The 11,156-nt window shown below is 48.7% G+C and overlaps 1 protein-coding gene across 3 annotated transcripts in view; it reads right to left on the reverse strand.

Moving 5' to 3' along the window:
• Positions 1-11,156, reverse strand: part of nf1a (neurofibromin 1a) — a 75,296-nt gene that overhangs the window by 33,340 nt on the left and 30,800 nt on the right. For 2 of the 3 annotated variants that reach the window (XM_079272138.1, XM_079272139.1), the window contains exons 30-35: positions 6,949-7,011; positions 3,354-3,512; positions 2,991-3,088; positions 2,543-2,689; positions 2,312-2,458; positions 2,094-2,204 (exon numbers count right to left, since the gene is read on the reverse strand). In XM_079272138.1, coding sequence (XP_079128264.1) covers positions 2,094-2,204; positions 2,312-2,458; positions 2,543-2,689; positions 2,991-3,088; positions 3,354-3,512; positions 6,949-7,011 — 725 coding nt within the window. The remainder of the gene's footprint in view (positions 1-2,093; positions 2,205-2,311; positions 2,459-2,542; positions 2,690-2,990; positions 3,089-3,353; positions 3,513-6,948; positions 7,012-11,156) is intronic. The other variant, XM_079272140.1, reaches the window with a different exon arrangement.

An 11,156-nucleotide genomic window follows, 5' to 3' on the forward strand; every position in this document is an offset into this window, starting at 1 on the left:
TCGCCATACTGCGATATTATCGCCATACTGCGATATTATCACCATACTGCGATATTATCACCATACTGCGATACCATAGGCCTATATTACGATTTATTACTTTTTTCAACTTCAAATGGTGTCCCCAATGGAAAAATATCAGCATGTTTTATCGAATAAGATACAGTTTTCAGTCTGTTCATCTCACTTCAATCATTTTTATTAAAATATCGATACTTGGCGTCCGTGTATCGATACAATATCGCCACGCAAAATATCGCGATACTACGCTGTATCGATTTGTTCCCCCACCCCTAATCTGAACCAAGACTGCAGGACTGTTTGTGCCATGAATAAGGATTCACTGTCTTAACTAAATCTATAATCTATCCCCCAGAGAAGTTCAACTGTCTACTAAATACACATACTAAACCTTATTAAAGTCAGGTTCAAATCATCCTGTACAACTCCAGACGGACCGATGACTGAACAGAGATCCATGTAAACTTAAAGTGCTCAAAGCGGACGCATAAAAACAGCAGAGTGCTCAGAAAAAGAGATGGAGATGAAGAAGAATGGAGCGACACAAACTAAATAAAGACAAAACTAATGATCGGGAAAAATGACAGTGTTACGTTTGCTTCCGTAGTTCATCGGATAAGCGCTAAGGCTAGCTAATCATCGCAGAGCTTTAGCATGTTGGTGTTGATGTGTAACATGTGGAGAAGCACTAGCAGCTCACCGCACTAGCAGCTCACCGCACTAGCAGCTAGCACTAGCAGCTCACCGCACTAGCAGCTAGCACTAGCAGCTCACCGCACTAGCAGCTCACCGCACTAGCAGCTAGCACTAGCAGCTCACCGCACTAGCAGCTAGCACTAGCAGCTCACCGCACTAGCAGCTCACCGCAATAGCAGCTCACCGCACTAGCAGCTCACCGCACTAGCAGCTAGCACTAGCAGCTCACCGCACTAGCAGCTAGCACTAGCAGCTCACCGCACTAGCAGCTCACCGCACTAGCAGCTCACCGCACTAGCACTAGCAGCTCACCGCAATAGCAGCTCACCGCACTAGCAGCTAGCACTAGCAGCTCACCGCACTAGCACTAGCAGCTAGCAGCTAACGTCACACAAGTTAAACTCCATCAGAGAAGTTTTTTGGCATGTCTGGATAGCTTTAGCCTCAGAGGTAAGTAAAGTTGTACGGTGTTCTATTAGCTTTGTGTTTCTGGTTTTACATTACGCACATTAGACCATTCAACATGGACGTTACAGCGCTGATATTTGATCATATAAAACTGTTGTATTTTAGTACCAGAGTACCAGGGTTTTTCATTTGCTGGATTTACTGCTTTTACAAAAGCATTTGTAACCTGGAGTGCAGAGACACAAACACTAATCTGACCTGGCCTGGTCTTTTTATGACCGCTAGTGTCTTTTTCCAATTGTTCCCAATGAGGACAGAGTGTGTGCGGCCGTATGAGGACGCCTAGAACAGAAGCAGCTGCACCCACAGTCTTTTTTCTGAGCACTCTGCTGTTTTTATGCGTCCGCTTTGAGCACTTTAAGTTTACATTTCTGAGCACTTTTCAGAAAAGCTCAGATGACGTCAGTGTAGTAAATGTAGCAGAAGCTTGTTCTGTCCGTCTGTCCATACTAAACTTTATATTTTGGACACAGACTATCATGAAGACACTGACTGTTTCTGGTGTTTGTTGAGCTTTTATCAGCCTCGTCTCTCGGACTGTGTTTTGTAGACCTTTCTAGTATTCCGACCACTCAAAGCGCTTTAACACTACTTGTCACTGGATGGATTGGGCCACCATGCCAGGTTTCACCTTGGACTCTAACTAACCATTCGTACCGTTCACACACCGACGGCACAGCCTACTGAAGAGATTTAGGGTCAAGTGTCTCACCCACGGACACATGGACTAACTCGATCCATCTGCCGATCCTCCTCCGTAGTCGTGTTACCACATGCTGCTATATTCAAACGTAGGTTCTTAGTAAACCTGCATTGCTAAAGCTTTCAGAGGAATGCATGGCTACGATTCAGCACCATGACAAACGAACCGGGCGATGAGCTGATGTTAAGGAGAGAGGCGGTCCTACCTGCGGGCCACGTAGTAGAACACTGGGTTGCCGGTCTTGGAGGTTCCTGCCTGGTAGAAGATGTTGAGGGTCTTTAAGGCCTTGAACTCCTCCTTCTCATGGACCTGGTGCCTAAAAAACAAACCAGAGACCCGAGGGTCAGTCTCGATCCAATGTCTAAGATTTGGTGTTCTAAAGGAGGACCTTAAGAAGCCAGTTCATCACTATGTTAACGCTACCTGGTCATGAACTCCTCAAACTTGGAGCTGGTCAAGTTGAGGCTAGACCAGTGCGTGTCAGCCACTGGTTTGTGTTCAGGAGGACCCAGGTAGGCCAGCAGGGTGGCCATCTTGTCAAAAGGTCGCCTGCCCACGGCTTTGTGGTCCCTGGAAATTAGATCGTAAGAACCACGTCACAAAACATGATCGGCGGTAAAAGAGTGAGCTCATTGTTGAGATCCGTTCCCCCACCTGTTACTGGAGAGGTACTGGCCGATCCTCTCCTGGTTGTTCCACAGTAGGCGGTGGAGGGCCAGAACGTTGCCGTCACTGATGAAGGACAGACTGTGGTTGACCGAGTCGCTGGGAGGAGAGTCGGACGCGATGTCCAGGAAGAACCTGAGACGGAGAGCGAACAGAGTGCACACTCAGCGCTTTAGTTAAAGAGCGGTGTCTGAAGAAAGGTCTCTGGTACCGTGTTCAGGATTCTAACCTGTGACCTGAGAGCAGGTTCTGTGAGAGCACCAAAATAACTTCGTTAACCTTCATCACGTAAGAAACAACCCACAAGCACTGTAACCCAAACGTAGGCGGAATGAGACCCTAAAGGTTTATCACATGAGTAAACAACACATCTGCATCATTCATTAAAATGCATTTATGACACATTCATATTGACATCACGCTTCGAGCGTCTCACCTTCTGGCTGAATCAAAGTTGCTCCTGACAAAGTCATTAAACGGCCTCATGTGTTCTTCTTTTGTAAACAAGACGTGGTTTGCGATGCTCTGCAGAATCTAAAGGAAGAGACAGGAAATATAGAACATGCATATTAAGAACAATCCAACGAAATAACCTGCTAGTCTAAACAAGGTCTCGGTCCATAAAGCGGGGCTAAAGGTCACACAATCACTCATCTGAGACCGGTTCAAGTACAGAGTTCTTCTTCAAACAGTCGGTGAGAACAGAACACCTGTAGATTATTAAAATACACAAGAATATTTCCAGAAAGCTCAAGGCTGCCACTATAACCACGTTAAGTCCATTAATTGACCAGCCTACCTTGGACATGAGCTTGAGACCCCGCTCTATCCTGGGGTGGGGCTTCTTGTCCAGGATCCCGGCCTCGTATGGAGACACGATGGCCGGGTTGACGAAGCGCAGGAACATGGCGCTGCCCACCGCGCCAATGCTGTTCTGTGGGAAACGCTGACTCACCACCTGCGTGAGGGAGGATGGAGGGAACAAGGGAGGACAGAGGAAAGGGAAGAACAAAGGAGGGAAATGTAGAACAGAAGAAAGAGGTTTGAGCAAAAGGGAAGGAAAGAAAATACGGGGGAAAAATGGTATTTCAGTACATTTTAAGAGCAATAGAAGGGAGTGATGAGAGTAAATAAATAAACATGAATCAATGTGTGTAGCAGAGTAAAGATGAGCCAAGACAGTAAGAGATGTGAGAGGGAGGAGGACACATGAAGAGAGACTTAGGAACAATCCCAGGTCATTGTGGGCTGTAGCAAGAGTTTAAAAAGGTTGTGACTCCGGTTACAGTCCAAGAGAGAGAAGGGAAGAGCACGACGAGGAGCTGTCTCCTCCCTGCTGGTCAACGATGAAACAGGAAGTCATCAGGACAAAAACAAAAGGAGGCGGATGAGAGAGCCATGTGTGGTGCGAAGCAGTGGATGACCCCAACAGGTGGAAACCCCCCAAAAGATATGACAACCAGGAGAGTAGACGTCCAGACGCTCCGCAACCAGGAGACGTCCAGACTCAAAGCTCAAAATAAAGTGTGCAGATATCTATCCCATCAGTTTAAACTCTTTGAGACTCCAGCACCTTAAAACAACACAGTTTTCCCGAAAAACTGAGCCAAATTTCTCCATTCACTTGAATGGGGTTTCGGCGTGAAGCAAAACAAACACTTAACTTTGGGCCCATATTGACGAGCCGTACATTAACGTAGAAAAATGATTCAAAGTTTAAAACGTAGACAAAACGCTGCACTTTATTGAGCCAAAGGGACATTTTGATAGCTAGCACAGTTTTCATGAAGTCACAGATTAAGTTTCAGATTTTATAATGAGTGTGTATTGCACGGCTCGTTAAGAGCTAGAGTGATGACATCACGGTCAGAGTGGAGCGGAGCAGGAAACTGTTCTGTGATCTTTCCAAACAAATTGCTCCAGCTCCCACAATTTTTACTCTTTATACACCATTTTGGCCCAAAAGCTTGGAAATGTTGCGCTTGTCTATGGAATCCAACGGACTTACACATTTGGCTCAAAGAGCTGCAGAGCCACATGAACGCCAACCAACTGCTCCATTAGACTCCATGTTAAATATCACCACTAATTTCTCTAAACGCAGACGGTACCAGTTTTGTATATTGCTCTGGAGCTCACATCTTTAACACCACAAACATAAAAACCAGATCAGCGCGTTCGGCAGAGTCTTATCTTTGTCATGGTATCCATATGTTGGCACTCATACTCCTGCTTTTTGTTAAAAGGAGGCAGGAGTTGTTCAAAATCACTGTTTACTGCAACGTTTCTTAATCAGTCTGCCTCCAACACCAGTGCGTCCTCACCATGGTAACCAGTTACACACACACACTCTCTCGCTCTCTCCACACGCACACACATGACTTGGAGATATTCAGTCAAAGGCATCCGTCTGTCTGTCTCTCAATGTGTGTGTCAAACATGATTCCTTCTCCTCTCCCTCTCTCACCCACCCAGTCCCACCCTTTCAAAATAAAAGCCCCATGTAACCATATCTTAAGATGAAGCTCAGAATTAGCTTAGTTGTTCTTGTATTTGTTTTATATTAAACTGTGTACACTGCACTCTGGTCCTGTCTTGTATGAATTAGTGGTTACTTGTCAGTGGGTTGGGTGTAGTTATGCATGATACATTGATAATAATACATTTTAAAAACCATTCTTTCAGTCATTCACTGATTCATTTCCTGTTGCAATGGTAATTAAACAAGCCAATACAACCATTGTGTTCTCTACACGTCTCTCACAGTGAAACACACAGAGCATCTGGTGTACCTTGAAAATACATGCCTAGTTACTACCGGTGACATCGGCGTGTATATATATTGCGACGTCTTCGGGAAGTAGCAGCCACACTGTCAACTTCCTGCAGAATTTTCTAATTCAACTCTAATATCTATTTTATATTCATATGAAAACATCCCCTTCAAACTACTGGATTTATTAAAGTTTATCACCAAAGCTACATTTTACAGATGACATGTGAACACATCATGATAACGTTATAATGTACCTTCAGCCAGTACTCATGTTCACTGAGCAGAGCCTGAAGGCATCATAATGTAACTGAAGTGAACCTCTGTTGGTTAGCGGTTAGCGGTGCTGCTAACGCTACTAGCTCTCCTCCTGTTGGTTAGCCGTTAGCGGTGCTGCTAACGCTACTAGCTCTCCTCCTGTTGGTTAGCCGTTAGCGGTGCTGCTAACGTTACAAGCTCTCCTCCTGTTGGTTAGCCGTTAGCGGTGCTGCTAACGTTACTAGCTCTCCTCCTGTTGGTTAGCCGTTAGCGGTGCTGCTAACGTTACTAGCTCTCCTCCTGTTGGTTAGCAGTTAGCGGTGCTGCTAACGCTACTAGCTCTCCTCCTGTTGGTTAGCCGTTAGCGGTGCTGCTAACGCTACTAGCTCTCCTCCTGTTGGTTAGCCGTTAGCGGTGCTGCTAACGTTACAAGCTCTCCTCCTGTTGGTTAGCCGTTAGCGGTGCTGCTAACGTTACTAGCTCTCCTCCTGTTGGTTAGCCGTTAGCGGTGCTGCTAACGTTACTAGCTCTCCTCCTGTTGCTTTAAACACTGATTGGTTGTTTACAATGAAACATGATCAGAGACTAGAAACATGTTCTACTGAGTATTGGAGGAGAACTATAGTCACTAAAACTTCAGTTAAATGTTAAACTGTCATTAATCTGAGGTTCACATGTCAGTGCTGGATGGACTACAGTCTGTTACATCACTAGTAGTGACGTATATCAACATGGCTGCTTCATAACAAATAGTAACGTACATATTGAGGTTGATTTAACAAACAATTTTGAGTTTGAATGTTTTAGAATAAAGAATTGAGACATTTGAGTCCACATCGGGCCTGTGAGCGCTAAGAATCGAGATAAAACCCCAAAACATTGCTCTTTATATACGGTGAGGAGAGAAAAGCCCAAAGAGCCGAGGAATCCAACCCGTGACGGAGGGAGGCACTTTATCAGAATACTTCATCAGAAGACCTTTTTGTGTCTTTTTAACGTCAGCTGAAGGCAGGTGAGGCGTTCAGGTGTGTGAGGGTTGACGTGTTAAAATGAGTCACATCGGATGGACAAACGTGATGAAATGTTCTGAGAAAACGTCTCCGGAGAGAAAACAAAGAGTCCAGAGAGAGAAAAGGTTTCTGTTGATTAGAAAATAAATCAGATGGCGCCGATATTAGTAGAATGATTTAAGAGAGAAGGTTGTACACAAAGCTGAGTATGGACAAAAGAAATAAGACACCAAATCAAGATCTGTACATGAAGAAATCAAACAAAGAAAATGAGTAAAAATGCAAAAAAGGATTATTTTTTTGCTTTAGGGGGAAACAAGTGTCTGAGGGGGAAATAGATTCTCCAAACTTACTGCTTTTTTGTTTTCCTTTTTTTCTTTTACTGTTGCTTTATTCAGCAGAGAGTGGCAAGTAGCCTACAGAACAGAGATGAGCACAGTCATGGTCACAGCACCGACTACACACACACACACACACACACACACACGTAGCACAGCCCTAACCATTCAATGTACACACACACACACACACACACAGCCCTAACCATTCAATGTACACACACACACACAGCCCTAACCATTCAATGTACACACACACACACAGCCCTAACCATTCAATGTACACACACACACACAGCCCTAACCATTCAATGTACACACACACACACAGCCCTAACCATTCAATGTACACACACACACACAGCCCTAACCATTCAATGTACACACACACACACAGCCCTAACCATTCAATGTACACACACACGCACACACACACACACACACACACACGTAGCACATCCCTAACCATTCAATGTACACACACACGTAGCACATCCCTAACCATTCAATGTACACACACACACACAGCCCTAACCATTCAATGTACACACACACACACAGCCCTAACCATTCAATGTACACACACACACACAGCCCTAACCATTCAATGTACACACACACACACAGCCCTAACCATTCAATGTACACACACACACACAGCCCTAACCATTCAATGTACACACACACGCACACACACACACACACACACACACGTAGCACATCCCTAACCATTCAATGTACACACACACGTAGCACATCCCTAACCATTCAATGTACACACACACACACACACACACACACACACAGCCCTAACCATTCAATGTACACACACACAGCCCTAACCATTCAATGTACACACACACACACACACACACACACACAGCCCTAACCATTCAATGTACACACACACACACACAGCCCTAACCATTCAATGTACACACACACACACACACACACAGCCCTAACCATTCAATGTACACACACACACACACACAGCCCTAACCATTCAATGTACACACACACACACACACACACACACAGCCCTAACCATTCAATGTGTACACACACACACACACACACACACCTAGTAAAACACAGGAAAATAAAAATCACAGCTGCCGTTAGAAAAGTGTCCATCACTGCTGAGGGGAGTGAAGCGTGTCCATGCATGAGCCAGCGTGGTTTGACTTCAGCATTAGTGTGTGTGTGTGTGTGTGTGTGTTTGAGAGAGAGAGCCTACAAAAGGAAATCCAAGATGGAGAATGAGAAATCAAAGATGTCAACACATGGAAAATAAAGAGAAATAATAATGTGTGATTGATAAAAAGCCCGGACCTTGTTTTATGGGTGTGGCTGCAGGACCTTCAGAGGCATGTGTGCATCGAGTTAAGACTGCAGTGAAATATGTATTTGATGATACGGGACGGTCCGGTTCATGTGACCACACCTAATCCCCCGGTTAGTCGGGACGTTTAAATACGTGAAACTATCTTGAACAGAAGTCTGCGGAGTTCAAACAGAAGCTGCACAAAAAAAAAAGTCATTTTGCCAGAGAGAGGAAGTGTGAGACGGGGGGGGGGGGATGGTGTTTAGAGCCGATAGGATCAATGAAACTACCATGAGTCACATCTCAGTGTGAGCTTATCATGATGATGTTGTTGTTTTCGATGGTGTGTGTTTTCGGAAGTGCTACATGAATAAAGCAAGTGTGGTTTGTTACCTAACAGACTATAAACCCAACTGAACCTGTTCTTCAACCAAAGCCTCATTTTACTCGTTTTTGCCATAAGTCAGTGTGTGGGTGTGTGTGTGTGTGTGTATATATATACACACACACACACACACACACACACACATCTTGCAGTGATGCTCAGATGTACTGTGGATGATACTACATGTATGTATGAGATCGCTACATGACGCAGTAAGTGTGTATTAGTGAACATCTGCAGAGCTGAAATGTGTTCCGTTAAATTGACAATTCATCGTTCTACATAATGAAGTGTTTGTAACTCAGGAATTGTTTACGGACCAATTAAATCTGCGTTACATTGCCAAACACACTTGTTTAGATGCAACATGATCCTCATTAATGATCCTCATTAATAGTTTTTTCACATCATTGTTTCTGGTAGCGCCCACTGAAAAAATGAATGGGCAACAATTTAATAATCCACCATTTAAGTCATTGTTTTAGCAAAACAAATGCTGCGGATCATCGGAGTCTATTTGAACTGTGTTCTTAGTTTTCTATTGCAGGAAACTGAGTCGATTTTAGAGTTTGGTTGGCTAGAAAAACAAGGTCCTGTTTTAGAATCACATGAATACTATTTAATGTTGAGGAGCATCACTGAGCATGTGCGAACAGAGAGCTCAACGCTCCGCCCAGCAGGATGGAATAGCATGTACAGCTGTGTACAGCTGTGCAGAGTGCAGAGGCAGCAGCTTGAGCTGAGAGAGGGGGGGGGGGCATGGTGAGCTGAGAGGGGGGGGGGGGGCATGGTGAGCTGAGAGGGGGGGGCATGGTGAGCTGAGAGGGGGGGGGGCATGGTGAGCTGAGAGAGGGGGGGGGGCATGGTGAGCTGAGAGGGGGGGGGGGGCATGGTGAGCTGAGAGAGGGGGGGGGCATGGTGAGCTGAGAGAGGGGGGGGGCATGGTGAGCTGAGAGAGGGGGGGGGCATGGTGAGCTGAGAGAGGGGGGGGCATGGTGAGCTGAGAGAGGGGGGGGGCATGGTGAGCTGAGAGGGGGGGGGCATGGTGAGCTGAGAGAGGGGGGGGGGGCATGGTGAGCTGAGAGGGGGGGGGGGGCATGGTGAGCTGAGAGGGGGGGGGCATGGTGAGCTGAGAGAGGGGGGGGGCATGGTGAGCTGAGAGAGGGGGGGGGCATGGTGAGCTGAGAGGGGGGGGGCATGGTGAGCTGAGAGAGGGGGGGGGGCATGGTGAGCTGAGCGAGGGGGGGGGGCATGGTGAGCTGAGAGAGGGGGGGGGGCATGGTGAGCTGAGAGAGGGGGGGGGCATGGTGAGCTGAGAGAGGGGGGGGCATGGTGAGCTGAGAGGGGGGGGGGCATGGTGAGCTGAGAGGGGGGGGGGGCATGGTGAGCTGAGAGAGGGGGGGGGGGCATGGTGAGCTGAGAGAGGGGGGGGGGCATGGTGAGCTGAGCGAGGGGGGGGGGCATGGTGAGCTGAGCGAGGGGGGGGGGCATGGTGAGCTGAGAGAGGGGGGGGGGCATGGTGAGCTGAGAGAGGGGGGGGGGCATGGTGAGCTGAGAGAGGGGGGGGGGGCATGGTGAGCTGAGAGAGGGGGGGGGGCATGGTGAGCTGAGAGAGGGGGGGGGCATGGTGAGCTGAGAGAGGGGGGGGCATGGTGAGCTGAGAGAGGGGGGGGGCATGGTGAGCTGAGAGGGGGGGGGGGCATGGTGAGCTGAGAGAGGGGGGGGGCATGGTGAGCTGAGAGAGGGGGGGGGGCATGGTGAGCTGAGAGAGGGGGGGGCATGGTGAGCTGAGAGGGGGGGGGCATGGTGAGCTGAGAGGGGGGGGGGGCATGGTGAGCTGAGAGAGGGGGGGGGCATGGTGAGCTGAGAGAGGGGGGGGGCATGGTGAGCTGAGAGAGGGGGGGGGGCATGGTGAGCTGAGAGAGGGGGGGGCATGGTGAGCTGAGAGAGGGGGGGGGCATGGTGAGCTGAGAGGGGGGGGGCATGGTGAGCTGAGAGAGGGGGGGGGGCATGGTGAGCTGAGAGGGGGGGGGGCATGGTGAGCTGAGAGAGGGGGGGGGGCATGGTGAGCTGAGAGGGGGGGGGCATGGTGAGCTGAGAGAGGGGGGGGGGCATGGTGAGCTGAGAGAGGGGGGGGGGCATGGTGAGCTGAGAGAGGGGGGGGGCATGGTGAGCTGAGAGAGGGGGGGGGGCATGGTGAGCTGAGAGAGGGGGGGGGCATGGTGAGCTGAGAGAGGGGGGGGGCATGGTGAGCTGAGAGGGGGGGGGGCATGGTGAGCTGAGAGGGGGGGGGGGCATGGTGAGCTGAGAGGGGGGGGGCATGGTGAGCTGAGAGGGGGGGGGGGCATGGTGAGCTGAGCGAGGGGGGGGGGCATGGTGAGCTGAGAGAGGGGGGGGGCATGGTGAGCTGAGAGAGGGGGGGGGCATGGTGAGCTGAGAGGGGGGGGGGCATGGTGAGCTGAGAGGGGGGGGGGGCATGGTGAGCTGAGAGAGGGGGGGGGGCATGGTGAG

The sequence above is a fragment of the Melanostigma gelatinosum genome (genome assembly GCF_949748355.1).
Source record: "Melanostigma gelatinosum genome assembly, chromosome: 7".
NCBI classification, from domain to species: domain Eukaryota; kingdom Metazoa; phylum Chordata; class Actinopteri; order Perciformes; family Zoarcidae; genus Melanostigma; species Melanostigma gelatinosum.